This window comes from Cornus florida, unplaced genomic scaffold (assembly GCF_030987335.1).
Source record: "Cornus florida cultivar Cherokee Brave unplaced genomic scaffold, ASM3098733v1 CherokeeBrave_3.0.0_Hap2_Chr04, whole genome shotgun sequence".
Classification (NCBI taxonomy): Eukaryota; Viridiplantae; Streptophyta; class Magnoliopsida; order Cornales; family Cornaceae; genus Cornus; species Cornus florida.
The window spans coordinates 89,115,113-89,131,240 of record NW_026775574.1 but is presented as its reverse complement, the minus strand read 5'-3'; the positions used below and the strand labels follow the sequence as shown (position 1 = coordinate 89,131,240).

The following is a 16,128-nucleotide window of genomic DNA, read 5'->3' as shown; positions in this document are numbered from 1 at the left end:
TTGAGGTAGGGATGCTCTAATCCACAATTTCTTGGATTTCTTGTGAATTTTCCCTTTAATTTGACTCTAAGCATGCTTAATTTTAATTATCATGATTATGTTTGTTGTGGTTGTTGGTATTTAAGGTGATAAAGATATGTTATCTGTTAAGTCAGCTTATGAATATGATTAAATTTTTTGTGGTGAAGAAGCATGTTTGGTGTTGATGTATTATATGGCCTATGATTTTAAATTGCTATAAAAAGTGATTTTGTAGTTGTGAAAATAAATGATTTTATTTTATGCCTTATGTATTTAAGTTGCTGGATTTGCGAATTGAAAGTATGTAAAATGCCATGATTTAGAAATATGAGAATGTGATATTATGTGGAAATTCATGTTTTAATCATGCTTAAATGATGTGGATGATATGTATGAAATTTCTATATTGTCATGGCATTGAAGAAATTGCATAATTCATACATTGCCATTGGGAAAGTAAAGGAAAAAGTGTGTTTTTTTTTAAATAAATTAAAAAAAAAAAAAAAAACAAATGAAATTATTTTGAAAAATGGTTTTTGAAAAGTGTTTATGAAAACCCGGACGCCTAGGAGGCACCTAGTGGTCCGTGGTGTTAGTATGGTCTAGAGGGGAGCTAGAGAGAGACTCTAGTGTGGTTGAGCTACTTAGGCCCAGACGATGCCATGGAGGTGCCATGTGGTCGGGGAAAGCTAGCCAACCCTCCCTTCGTGACGCTTTAGAGGTGCCTTGGATCGGATCACACTAACGGTTTGGAAGTTGAAACGGCATTGTTTCGGAAATGGGGAGCGACATTGCATGGCATGGCATGGCATTACATTGACATACATTGTATATTTGGTGGTTAGACGACTTGCATATGTATTTGTTAATTATTATCGTTACTTTGCTTGTTTTCCCCGAGATATGATCCCGTTCTCTCGTATCCTATTCATTGTATGGATTCACGGGGTCGTAAAAGGTGTATCTTAGACGCTTCCTACTGAGCTTTATACTCATCCCATCATCTTAACATTTTTCAGGTCACGGGAAGGAAGTGGCGGATGACGCTCCTCCATAGGTTTTGGTGGGTTAGTGGACTGTTTTGACGTATTTTGTAGCTATGATCTCATTTTATTATTATTATTATTTATAAACCCTGGGATGACATGTATATTATGTATTGACATAGGAAAGGACGATAGCGTTTTTAGTTGACCTCGGGTTCGGGTAAGGACCAGGTTAACTATTCAGACCCTAGGGTTCGGGTCGTTACACCACGTGTAAATTTATCCTTGTCAGCTGTAACATCCTTCCTCCGTCATATGATGAGACCCGTCGCTGCCTTCAATACTCTCTGTCGAGGGAACCAATGCCGGCGCAATTTCTTCCCAGATCGCCACCTTGTAACAGAAAGTGTCATCATTAATAAACACAAATTGCAGATAGGTCGATCCTATTCTCACTGTAATCCGAACGCTTTCGGCATCCCTTATTTCATTAGCAACAGCTCCCACAAATCCACCGCATAACTCCCCTACTTCAACAAATAAAGCATGACACCATAGATGAAGGGGAAGTCCAAACATCCGGATCTATTTGAGACCTTTATCTCTAAGGACGCCGCAACAACCAACCCTAAAAGACCACACATCGATCCGCAAGGTTACAGATCCCCATTGACGCCGACCTTCCTTCAACACACATTGAGCTTCGGCTTGAGAAGGAAACCTGAATAGGAGCAATGAATCAGATAAGGGAGTAATCCCCACTCCACAAGACGTATTCCATGCTTTCGCCGCCCATTCCTCCACCCAATCACATCCCCCAACTTCCTTGTCAAAACGACTGACCAAGCAAGATGAGAGAACTGATTTCTCCCCTCCGACGGACTCCCCGTTGATGTAAAAAGACGGCCCTCGATGTGGAACTACAGACTTCACATCCCCTCTTAGTAAAATTCTTGGAATCCTTGCAGTTTCTAAATAAGATTTCATCGCAAACTAAAACAAAAAGACAAAGTCATTATCGCCTTGAAATCGCCCCTAGTGGGGTGAAATCGCCCATAGTGACGTCAGCTCAAAGGAAAACATAAAGGGGTATATATACAATACAAGAAAGGCCTATTTACATAATGACCACAAACCCTATATCTAATTACAATAGAACCCCAACATAAATACAAATATACATATAAATGTTCAAACATGAACATAAGAGCAACAAAACAATGGGTGAAAATCACCTCCAATAAAATAGTGTGTCATTTAATCTATTTTGAAATGAGTGGTCCAGAAATGGCCACGTCACCCATGTTTGAGATACATAGTAAGCAAATATTAGGATGCACAGTAGGAAAATGTTGGAATGCACCTTACGAAAATGTTGGAATGTACTTTTACTTACAAAAATAGAGGAAATGGACTGCTGTGCAACTGGAGGTGATCCTTGTCCCAAAACAACCATCTATTGCAAGCCCACAATTGGGATTAAACAATAAGAAACTTGACTTGATTCTAAGCCTCAGAAAAATAGGTGGAGCATTGGTGTATAAATACCCATGACTTGTATGTAAACATCATCACTTCCCATTTTCCTTCATTAGTAACCTTTCAATACCAATAGCAAACAAAGGTATGATCTCAAGGCTATTAAGTTCATCTCCCATTCTTTTCTACATTCTACTTCATACTGGTTTTATAGAGTTTCTATTTTTCTGAAGGATGATAATGTTGGACAACCAAAAAGATGCTTTCCAAGTCTGAATTTGTGCATTTGGGATCTGGGTTCTTCTACTTCATTTTTTTTTTTTTTTTGTTTTATAGTTTCTTTAATATATTTTTTCTCACTATTTTTATTCGCTATCATCATCCCTTATGAATAAATTTTGAAAGGAGTAATAACTTTTGACAATGTGAGTCACCTAGCAATCTGTTTCATTAGACGCGCAGAGTAAGCAAACTCGTATTTGCTCTGGAATGTTTTGCTCTTTGAAATTTTTGTAGGTTCCTTCTTTTTTATTAAACTTTTTTTTTTCCCATCTTTTTTTTTTTTTTTTTTTTTTTTCCTTGACAAGTGGAAATGGGGTTTCATGGAATCATGTAAGTCCCTGGGGTACTTGATCCTGTGTACATTTTTTTAAAAATTCAATTGCATACTTACCTAAATAAAACAAACAACAAAAACATTTAAAATTAAATATAAGTAATCACCTAACCCAAAATAAATAAATAAAAAATGCAAACATAAATGCACAGCACACAAAAACTCCAGTCCTGAGTTCAACTCTCACCAGGCACAAAAACTCCCAGTCCTAAATTATATGTGTGGTTTTTGGGTTCTTACACATATCTGAAGATCACCTCAATAAAGGATATGGAATGGTTAGGGCACTAAAAAGATTGGGCAAACATTGACCAAAATAAGAGAGTATTGTGTAGTTGTACAAAAGGAGACGACGGTGGTGGTTGATATGGTTCAATCTTTACCAGATAAGAAACTATGACGATATAAAGAGATAAGATAGTGAGTAGACGTACATTCCAGATAAAAAAGAAATAGAACTAATCTGCATCATCATATTAAAAATATTTGGAGAAGCAGTCTCAGTGTGTGTTTGTACGAGTTAGAAAATGCTAACTGAGAGATTGGAAGGAAATTAATGTCTTCATCTGATTCTGCGAAAAAAAATTTAACACCCCAGATACCTACCCAAGAATCTTCATCCAGTTGTATACCTTAGTATTTTAATTTTTACGATGACTGGAACTACAAGTTAATTTAAAGAAAGTCAAAAGCAAAGGAAAGACTTAAAATAAATGAACCAATTTATGATCTCAGTTCTATGGTGTCATCAAGTTAACATGAATATAAATTTGTTTTTGGAGTCAATGGCTTGTTATTCCAAGATGCCATATCAATAATTTAGAGGGAAGCAACTTTTTTATATATAATATTTTCCTTCTAAAAAAGGTTCATAAACAATACATATGCATACCACTGGCTGACTCAGAGTGTGACGTCTCGATCACATCCCTGACACTACATGTGTGGTTGTCTCCTAACTGTGTAGACACGTTTTGTCTCCTAACAAATGTTGGAGGGTACTATTTATCTTGGGATAAGAATTCTAAAGATCACTGGCATAGTCTATGCAGAAAAATTAATTGCTTAATTTATTGAGATTCTCACAAAGAAAGTCTAGCAAAATTAGAAAAAGGCTCTTGGTAACTGCTTCAAGGGGTTTGATGTGATAGAATCGCATCACTGCAAATTGAACATTGTAAATTTTTATGTTTGTTTTAGACACCCAAGAAAGAAACAAAATTGGTAAGTGAAAAGGACCACAACAACAAAACAGCAGTGGGAAAGAAGGGGAAAAAAAGGTGGTCCCAAGAATCTTTAACAGGTCAGCAGTTGGTATGAAACAAAAAGAATAAATGAAAATGGATGGTATGGAAGTATATTAATGTTGGATTTGGAAGGCCTGAGTCCGCGCCTTGAATTTAAATTAAATTTACTCCAATTTCAAATTCAATGTGGCAATTCAATGCTACCAAACCTAACGTGCGTGTTTTTCTGAATTTTTTTTTTTTTTTTTTTTTTTTTTTGAATCTCCAAATCTCTACACTCACTAAATTTTCTTAACAGATCGTGCAATGGGCGGTGGCAGTGCAGCCTCCATATACATTGACTCAGACCTATGTATATGTAAATTGATGAAGGCATTCGACATGAAGGGATTGAACCGTGGAAATCGGCAGAATCTAAGTTGGGAATTGACAATTAATGACCATATTAGTGCACCATATTAGTTAATTTCTTAAAATTATATATAATCTTAAAGGTGGGTTTTGGTGTTGTCATAGAATTGTGCATCTTGACTAGACTATTTGTGATTTTATATTGTTTATTTGGTGCCAAATCACTGATTGATACCTAATCTTTAACATAAGTTGACTAAGTTTTTCAATTAATTTAAGCTAAAAACATAGTGCTTTGTGATTCTTATTAATAAATGTAAGTTGAATGATTTAACATAACATAAAATATAGAGAAGGTCAGAGAAATTACTTTATCTGAACCAACCTCCAATAAATTTGCCCATGAAGTGTGTGTCTTAGTGAACCATTGGTGTATAAATGTGTCCATGACTTGTGTGTAAACCGCATCACTATAGTATCCAGGGCCACCACAATACAAGCCTTTGTAGTACTGGCTTCAAACTACCAACACCAATATAGCACAAAAATATGAGCTCAAGACTACTGAGTTTATCTCCCGTTCTCTTTTCTGTCCTATTTCATGTGGGCTTTATAGTACTGGCATGTACTGCATTTGGCTTCACAAATGAAACAGACAAACAAGCCTTGCTAGCCATCAAGGATAATATTCCTGGGGATCCCTTTAGGGTCCTTAGCTCATGGAATGATTCTATTAACTTCTGTGATTGGCAAGGAGTTATTTGTAGTCGTCGGCATCAGAGAGTGGCCATCCTAAGCTTGTCTTCGATAAACTTGGTGGGTTCCATTTCTCCTCATATAGGAAACCTTACCTTTCTTAGAGACATCTATCTCAACAACAACAGCTTCCATGGCACCATTCCCCAAGAAATTGGTCAATTGTCACGATTGCAACAGCTTTGGCTTAACATAAACTCTTTCCAAGGTGAGTTCCCTACCAATTTGACTCGTTGCTTAAATTTGAGAGTCGTCAACATATCTGGAAACAATCTTGTAGGAAAAATTCCTATGGAACTAGGGTCATTGTCTAATCTCTTAAACTTGAGTCTTTCCAAGAATCATTTCAGTGGCAAGATCCCACCTTCACTTGGGAATCTTTCTGCTCTTCGTACACTTGTTCTAAATTATAACAATCTGGAGGGAAGCATTCCTTTCGAACTTGGCCAGCTTTCTCACTTACAGTCTCTTGGATTGTCTTCTAACAACTTGTCCGGTGTGGTTCCTAACCCATTTTACAATATCTCATCCATCAATTACTTTGTCCTATCTTCTAACCAATTGCGTGGAACTCTCCCTCCAGATTTGGGGTTGACCCTTCCAAATTTACAAATATTGTATTTGGGAAACAACCAATTCACTGGGACTATTCCCCCATCATTAGTCAATGCCTCAAGACTAGTGAAAATTGATACCACTGTGAATGCCTTAATTGGGCCTGTGCCAATGAATTTGGGAAGCCTTCTTTATCTACAATGGCTAACCATTGGAAGTAATGCACTTGGAGCTAAGAAAGACAACGACTTGACCTTCATCAATTCCTTAATCAATTGTACAAATCTAAGGCTTCTGTATTTAAATGACAACGGTTTTGGGGGTGTGCTACCCAATTCCATTGTGAATCTATCAACCAAGCTCACCGAGCTAATGATGGATCAAAACTACATATATGGAAGCATACCACAAGGGATTGAAAATCTCAAGAATTTAGAGCTTTTATCATTAAATCAGAACATGCTCACAGGCAGCATTCCTGAAACCATTGGTCAAGTCTCTATGTTGGCAGAACTCTACATTTATGAAAATAACATTTCTGGAAAAATTCCAACATCTATTGGCAATATTTCTCAGTTAAATGTTTTTTCCTCAAGAAAAAATATGCTAGAGGGAAGCATACCGGTTTCTTTGGGTTCTTGCAAAAACTTACAGGTATTGGATGTTGGATACAATCGTCTCATTGGGCCAGTACCGGAACAAGTTCTCGATCTTTCTTCCCTTTCAATAGCTCTCTTATTAAGTCATAATCAGTTAACTGGTCCATTGCCCCCACAAGTAGGTGACTTGAAAAATCTAGCACAGTTAGATATTTCAGAAAACAAACTGTCAGGAGAGATCCCAAGCAGTATTGGAAATTGTCTAGTTTTGCAATTATTGCATATGGAGGGTAACCTTCTTGAAGGTACCATTCCGTCATCTTTGAAGCAATTGAGAGGTATTGAAGTTCTAGATCTTTCACGTAATAATTTGTCCGGAGAGATTCCAAGGTTTTTAGGAGAGTTCTCATTCATTCAGAATCTCAACCTTTCATATAATTCATTTGAGGGTGAAGTTCCATCTGAAGGAGTGTTCATGAATGCTACCGCGTTTTCAATTTTGGGAAATAACAAGCTTTGTGGAGGAATCAAGACATTGGAATTGCCTGAATGTCCTGTGAAAGTCTCAGATAAAAAAGAAAAGTTGTCTGCTCGTGGATTAATGATAATTATTGTGATTAGTACCACTCTTTCTCTTACATTGTTAATAGCATGTTTTTGTGCTATTCTTTGTCTAAACAGAAAGACAAAAGCAAGATCATATCCGGACCATCAGTTGGGAAATTGGTATCCAACACTCTCTTACGCACAACTTCTTCAAGCTACCAATGGATTCTCTTCAGCCAATTTGATTGGTGAGGGGAGATATGGTTCCGTTTATAAAGGAATTCTCAATTTTGGTGAACAAGTTGTTGCTGTAAAGGTACTCAATCTCCAACAACATGGAGCCAACAAGAGTTTCTTGGCTGAATGTGAAACAATGAAGAACATTCAACACCGCAATCTCCTCAAGATCATCACATCTTGCTCAAGCATATGTTTTAATGGAAATGATTTCAAGGCTTTGGTCTTTGAGTTCATGCCAAATGGGAGTTTAGAGAGTTGGTTATACCCAAATTTCTCTGATCAACAGAATTCAAAGTACTTGGATCTAATCGCAAGGTTAAACATCGCCATTGATGTGGCCTCCGCATTGGAATATCTTCACCATCATTGCGGGACAACAATCATTCATTGTGATCTAAAGCCAAGCAATGTTCTTCTAGACAATAAGCTATGTGCCCATGTAGGTGATTTTGGTCTGGCAAGATTTCTTCCAACGACCATTGGTAAATCTGATCATACACAGTCTACTTCATCAACTGCGGTTAGAGGAACAATCGGTTACGTGGCACCAGGTAATCAATTACTGTCTTAAATTTCCTGCTTAGTCTTATGTATTCCAATACATTCTTTCCCACTGCATTCTTAAAGGTTATTTATTTAGCTTCGGACCCTCGTAAAATTGGAAGGTAAGAATACGAGACAGAAATAAATTATTCTAGACCTTATCTTCGTGATTGAAGATGACCTTTTTATTTATTTATTTTTTTGGCATAACCAGGTTATATTATTGAATTTTAAATATTTCATTTATATGCAGTGTCCGAATCTAATACTTGAAAATAATTTATAATTTATAATACATGAATTGGACATTTAGAATTCTAGTTGTGTTCATTTTCTGGAATTGCAGAATATGGTATGGGTATGGAGGTTTCAGCACAAGGTGATGTATATAGCTATGGGATCCTCGTACTGGAGATGTTTACTGGAAAAAAGCCCACTGACAGCATGTTCACCGACAATTTTAGTCTTCATAACTATGCCAAGATGGCACTTCCAGATAGAGTGATGGAGGCTACTGATTCCTTACTCACGTCGAAAGAGGGAGATGCATCAATAAGGACCAGCCAGTGCAACATTGCTAGATTAGAGAAGTGCTTAGTGTCTATCTTTCAAATTGGAGTAAAATGTTCGGCTGAGTTTCCAAGAGAACGGATGGATATTAAGAATGTTCTAATGGAACTGCACATGATTAGAAATGTAATTTTGCAGAAGGAAGAACGAGTGTAGAACAAAGAGGAAAGAAAACATTTACAGCTTATCATGTAACATTTTGTAGATTTTCATTTTTTTTTTTTTTTTTTGAATTTTTTTTTTTTTTTTTTATTAACATTTTGTAGATTTTCAGCCATATGAACTTTTTAATCATCACATTTTGTTTACCAAAGTTCACACCTTCAAATTCATGGAATGAGAAAAAGAATCTAATGTTAGTAGAAAGGAGATCGATCGAATAATCAAAGCATAACTGAATACGGAGTTATCATATATAAGAGACTTTCAGTTGTGATACTTTGGATGATATTCTTGCTTAATTGTGTTTTGCCTCTAGATTTGGGTACACCATATCCAATTTTTTCAGATCATGAAATGTAGTAGGAAGGTGGAGTGAAAAAATTGGAAATTTTTTCATGTTTGTCAAGTATTAATTGTGTGTTTATTGATGTGAGAGTTCAGGCTCAATTTCTAAGACCAATGAACTCATTCATAATATATAGTTGAAAAGCTATTTAGGACTTAATGATGGTTATGAGGATAAATTTGGGTGTTCAAATATTCTTTGCATTCAACAAAATGACACAAGGCACATACTTTTCATGGTTTTAGAACCATCTAATTAGGGGGCCATGGGGGACTATATTGGCCTGCAGGCATGCAACTTTTGAGGGACATGCCTTTTATTGAACCCAAGCCTGAAAATGGGAATGCATTACAAATTATAGGACTAGCTGGAAAAACAGAAAAGAGAAAAAGAAATTATAAGAACAATAAGTGGCCAGGAGCTAGCTATATCCCCTATAAGTGAACAATAGTCCATTGTAAAGTTTTGTATGATAAACCAAAAGATAAACTCAAATGATGTTAAACTAGCCATTTTCTTTAGATCATGAAGAGTAGGAAGCAGAAGTGAAAATTCCATAAATTTCTTCAGGTTTTTCAAGTATTAGTTGTGTTTTTATTGATGTAAATATGAAAGTTCATGCAATGAACTATTTATAATAATTGAAAAGCTAAATAAGACTTGTAACAATTGTGACGATAAATTTGCTGCTGAGAGATCAAAAGGATCTGAATTGTACCTGTGGCATTTGGTACTCTCCATAAGCATTTACTCAATCTTTAATGGAAACCGTGCTAATTTATTTATGCTTTCTGCAGACCGAACAATGAGATAAAATATCAAATTTGAGAATATATCCAATGGCTATTAAAAAATTACCGATAATCCAACTTTTTAAATGTAAGAACCAATAATTTCGAGAAATATTGTTAGAGAACTATGTGTTGACAGAGAGAGAATTTGATTCCAGGAGTTGCAATGTACTTGATAAAATAAAATAACAAAATTCAACTAACATTGCAAATATTGATTTTTCCAATAAAAAGGTAAATAAGAAAAGGCAAAGAAAAAGAAAAAAAAAAACCCATGCTAATCAAGGAGTAGTATAAGAAAGATTGCTTGACAAACATAAGAACTAAAATATCGATTGGTAATATTTCCATATAATACAGTTTAAATTGTCCTTGACTGGTTTTTATATTTTGAAAGCGATGCATCATAGCCTCATTAGCAGCTTCCCTCTATTTTTTATTGATTTAATTAGCCTCAATCAATTTAGCGATGCATGATAGCCTCAATAAAAACAGTAATGAAGCCGGGAATCTATTTCATGGGAAGTATATTGAACATGACAAAGTAATTTTCCTTCCAAATAACAGTGCAACATGACAGTAATATGAAATTAGAAGTGCAGTAGATCATAGTACATGAGTGCAAAAAGAAGAATCTTAAAAAGTGGGGAAAAACTGAAAGAAGACAAAGAAGAAAAAGAAAAGAAAAATGAGAGAACTTTGAAAGGAAAAAAATTATGGTATGATCGAAGGAGCATATAATTTATTTAAAGATAATCAAAGGAATTTGAAGAGTAAAAGAGAAAACAAAAAACTATTAATTTTTTTCATTGTTATTATAAATTAATACTAATTACAAATCAGAGATAAAGATTATAGTTCATATATTTAATAATTCAGAACTTAGTTGAAAATTTTTAGTAAAAGTAGGACTTTATGGCATGTACAAAATTTTGATTTATCTGTCAAAATTAAAAATTAGGACTGACTAGTATTTTTCCATTAAAAACTTCGAAAACTTGATTAGTATTAGCATGTATATATATATTAAAGCAAGTGAAACAAAAATAGTCACTGCAAAAGTCATTCCATTAATGTAAATTATGGCCACCTACAAAAAGATACTCTGTTTTCAGCTGGAGGCTGAATTCTCTTTATTTGCATTAAAGAACGAGAAGCGTAGTTTGGTAAAGTGCAACTCTAGGAAAGAGGGTTGGAAGGTAACATAATTCATACTTTTATGACTGTTTTTGGTGCATTTCGTTGCTCCAAATTTCAATATCTCACACTATCATATCCCTAATACAGAGGGGTTCTTATTTTATTTTATTTTCAAGGGTACATGTTCACCATTTGTTGCAATGCCCATAAAAAGGCCAATTAATTTTAATAATATAAGCGGGTAGTTTTCAACAGTCTAGATAATTGGCTAGTCTGCAACATAATATTAAAAATCTTTGGAGAAGCAGCTGAATGCTTCATTTGATTCTGGCCAAGAATATTCAGCCAGCTGTATCAACATTTCCACCCTTAGTTTTCAATTATCATGATGACTAGAACTACAAGTTAATTTAGAGAAAGTCAAAAGGAAAGGAAAGACCTTAAATAAATGAAACAATTTATTATCTCAGTTTCTGGAACCAGTGACTTATTATTCCCGGATGCCAACAACAGAACAGCAGCACGAAAAAAAATAGAAAAAAGTGGTTGAAGTCAGATGAACATACTTTAGTCCCATGAATCTTTTGCAGGCCAGCAGTAGGGATTAAGAAAAAGAATCAACGAACAATGGACGGCATGAAAGTAAATAAAATATTTTCTTCACTTGATTCTGTTTCTGCAGAGATTGCTCAGTCTAAGCCTCTGAAAACACCATGCATAAGTGCAGTATTGGTGTATAAATTTTCCCATGACTTGTGTGTAAACCTCATCACCTCCATTTCCCTACATTATTAACCTTTTACTACCAATAGAACAAGAAGTATGATGGTAAGGCTATCAAGTTCATCTCCCATTCTCTTCTACATTCTACTTCATACGAGCTTTATTTTATGGGACGCAAACCTCAAAGTGAGTACCGCTTCTGGCTTTACAAACGAGACAGACAGGCAAGCCTTGCTAGCCATCAAGGATCAAGAAGTGCAATTAAAGCATGACACAAGCCCACACATGCGCACAATTCAACAAGTCTTGTTGTTTCAAGAATTGATTGGATGATGGATAGATGAAGATGGGACGAAGAAAGAGGAGTGTCAGTCAGACACCCAATATACCAATGCATATGACATATCTAGCAATGGATGAAATTGATACATAAATATATGTATATACATATATCATATATTGTATATATATATATATATATATATATATGTATATGTATATGTATATATATATATATACATATACATATATATGTATATACATATGTATATGTAGATATGTACATATATGTATATGTATATACATGTATATATACATATGTATATACATATATATGTATATGTAGATATGTACATATACATATGTATATACATATACATATACATATGTATATACATATATATGTATATGTAGATATGTACATATACATATGTATATACATATATATGTATATGTAGATATGTACATATACATATGTATATACATATACATATACATATGTATATACATATATATGTATATGTAGATATGTACATATACATATGTATGTACATATCTACATATACATATGTATATACATATATATGTATATGTAGATATGTACATATACATATGTATATACATATACATATACATATATATGTATATACATATATGTATATGTATATGTATATTAGTTTCGGCCTATAGACATCCAAGAGTCATCCAAGTAAATAAGATAAAATCCTAAAAACACTCCAATTTAATATCGTCTTCAAAAAATTAAAAATAAATAAATAAGTTTTTAATAATTAAATTAATAAAACTTCCAAATTTTATATCAATTTGAATGCCTTTAGACTTTAAAGAAGATTTTCAAAATGTTCAACCGTCTTCCTATAGAACTAAATAAGGTGATTTTGAGACACTAAACAATGGAATTTCACCGAAAGTAAAGTTAGTGGGTATTGATCGTTAGGTCTTCTGTGATTGAAAATGGGTCGGCTCAAGTCAAAACAGACTCAACGCACTGCAATGAAAAAATGTCATGCATATTTGTACCCGAGTTTGGCTGCTGATAAAGTAACTCATCATGTATTAGTATGAATAAGATTTCATACCATTGAACCCTTGATCCTAATGCTTCATCGACTAGCTTCAGCTTTATCCCCCAATTATCTTCCATTTCCGTCAACTCCTTCTGGTAATCTTCTTCATACTACTTTTTTTATGTTTTTTTATTTGTTTTTCTTCCCTTAACTTCATCATAAATAAATTCTCAACATATCCAATTTTTCTTCACATACGCTAATTTAATTGTTAGAGCTGCCATGTCTCGTAATTCCTTTTTCAATCCATCTTTTAATTAATTTCTATGTTCCATTTTTGTCACCATTCTCTTCTTTTGTTGAGTTCGTGTAAAGGAATAGATGTTTTCACATTTTAAGTTTACCGTCTTCAACTAGAGAAGGAAAAGCAAAAGAATTTTTCTCATGATCAATTTCATTAAAATCACTAGCACTTCTACAAAATTACCATCATTCTCGAAGCCACTATAAACTCCTTTGTATAATCCTCACTGGAATACTTCGCATATACCGGAGGCCGACACTGAGGTACAGAAATGTTACCCAAATTCGCTTGACCGTGAGAAACATCATCAGCACAAATCCAAACTGAATCACGATCACCAATCCCAAAACTGTGCTTTAATGGCTGCCTAAAGGACTTTATTCCCTTTCTGCCATGTGTCTCGTTAATCTGCAACTTGAGAATAAGCCTTGGTTCCCAGCTTCACTTCTGCAAAAGCCAAATGTCCAACAATTAAATCAATGATCTGCAACCTACAGGCCTAATTCCATGAGAATAGGCCTTGTCTTAATTTTTTAATAAGTAGATGCAAATGTCCAACCCAACTTCTGTAAGTGAAAATGGAAATGAATTTTGGTACGAAATTTTGACTGTATAATCATCATACAGTTGCGCACTTCAATAACTAAAGAAAGACAGAGACCTTATGATAATAGCATTACTCAATAAAGAAGTAGAACTAGCATGCAATATTTAGGACCCTCCCCACCACCCCTGTAAATACATAAATAAAAGCGGGAAGACATATATTCTGGAAAGAAGGAAAAAAGAAATAAAACTAGTATGCTAAATATTTAATTTCATTGGAAGGAAATGGATGTCTTCTTCTGACCCAAAAAATATTCTGCCGGCTAATTCCAACCTTTTCCCCCCTTCAATATTTAATTGTAGGAATCATTGAAACTACAAGTTTATTTAACCAGTGAGTCAAACGGAGGGACAGACTTGAAGGAAATGAACCATTCATTTATCATCTCAGTCCTATGGTTTCATCAAATTGACATGACGATACTGGTAAACCACAAACACAATCAAGAATCAACAGAAAACGTAAAATCATCATGCACCACAAAAGAACATAAAGATTTAAGTGATTTGGCTTATAGTCTACATCCACAGTAAAGAACTGCGAAGAGCTTTCACAACAATCTCAAGCCCCTAACCCCATGTCTCTCTAACGCTGTATTTTGGCTTTCAATGCTCTCTCTCCTTATACAAACTCTGGTACCCTTATAAACCGATTACAATAGAAATTATACGCAAGACGGAGAAAACCAACTGGTCCATAACCCACACAAAGCCCAACAATAGGGTCAAAACCTGGCCGTAAATGCAACCAGACTTGAACAAAAGTCGGGACTCTGGACATAACTCAATAGATAACACTTGTTTCTAGGGTCATTGACTACTCAGAAAAGCAAATATATATTGTGCTTTCCTCTAAATTGTTAGCAGATACTCAGAGAAACATCTATCTTAAATTGGTCAGTAAAATATATGAATGCGTCCCACTGGATGATTCAATGCCAAATGTGTCAATATTGTGGACAACGGTTTTAATAACAATGAATTTGGCAAGCCTCAAAGAACAAAATTTGTTACATTTCAATTTTAACATACTTGAACTATGCCTGCAACTTCAGCTTTCTAACTTTCTTAACAAGCTCTAACAAATGTAATAATCTTGATTTTAAATAAATAGCATCTTAGTATATATTTTTTATTTCACAGTTGCTATAAAACTTCATTCAGCTTCGTAAAAGGGGACCATTAGCATCCACTGTAACAAATAATTATATAAATTTTATCAGGGCACCAGATTTATCTTTGAGGAAAATATTGAAAGATAAATAGTGTATCCTCAAGATCACCGGCATAGTTTATGCAGAGAAATTAATTGCTTTTATTTAGATTCTCAGACTGCTCTGGAAAACAAGATTTAGAAAAGGATCCTCTCCTGTGAACAATAACTAAAGAAAGTCTTGTAGAATTAAAAAAGGCTTCCGTGTTTTGTGTATGTTACACTTTCTCTTGGTCCTGATGTGTTGAAACATTGTCAATTTTTTTAAAACAGAATGGAAATAAAGTCAAAAGGACAAGAAGGGGAAAAAAAAAAAAAAAGGTCCAAAGTCAAGGTGAAGACATTTTGGTCCCATGAATCTTTTTCAGGCCTGCATTTAGGATTAAACAAAAAGAATCAAGGAAAATGAACGGCATTACAGTTTAAATAAAGTAATTTAATTCTGCAGGGTATACTCGGTCCAAGCCTCTGAAAACATTGGTGTATAAATTTACCCATGACTTGTGTGTGAACCGCATCACCTCCATTTCCCTTCATTGCAACTGCACTATAGTTTGGATTTGAACCGTCCAAAATTTCCAAGTCCACCTTGTCTTTATGCCTTTGTTCCGATCTATGTTGATTCTCACCTTGTCACCTTAACCTTCCAATACCAAAAGAGCACAAAAATATGATCTCAAGGCTGTTGAGTTCATCTCCCATTCTTTTTTCTGTCCTATTTCATATGAGCTTTGTCGCATTGGCCTCAAACGTCAAAGCAAGTGCTGCTTTTGGCTTCGCAAATGAGATAGACAAACAAGCCTTGCTAGCCATTAAGGATCAAATTCTTGAGGATGCTCATGGAACCATTCTGTCCACTTCTGTAATTGGCAAGGATTTATTTGTAATCGTTGGCATCAGAAAGTGAGTGTCCTAAACTTGTCTTCCCAAAACTTGGTGGGTTCCATTTCTCCTCATATAGGAAACCTTACCTTTCTTAGAAGAATCAATCTCACAAACAACAGATTCCATGGTACCATCCCCAAAG

At 34.7% G+C, this 16,128-nt stretch overlaps 1 protein-coding gene across 1 annotated transcript; it reads left to right on the top strand.

Moving 5' to 3' along the window:
- The first annotated feature begins 5,249 nt into the window (after positions 1-5,249).
- LOC132305306 (putative receptor-like protein kinase At3g47110) lies at positions 5,250-8,000 on the top strand. The gene has a single exon (XM_059802969.1). The coding sequence runs from the start codon at positions 5,250-5,252 to the stop codon at positions 7,965-7,967; it is 2,718 nt and encodes a 905-aa protein (XP_059658952.1). The 3' UTR covers positions 7,968-8,000.
- The last annotated feature ends 8,128 nt before the right edge of the window (positions 8,001-16,128 follow it).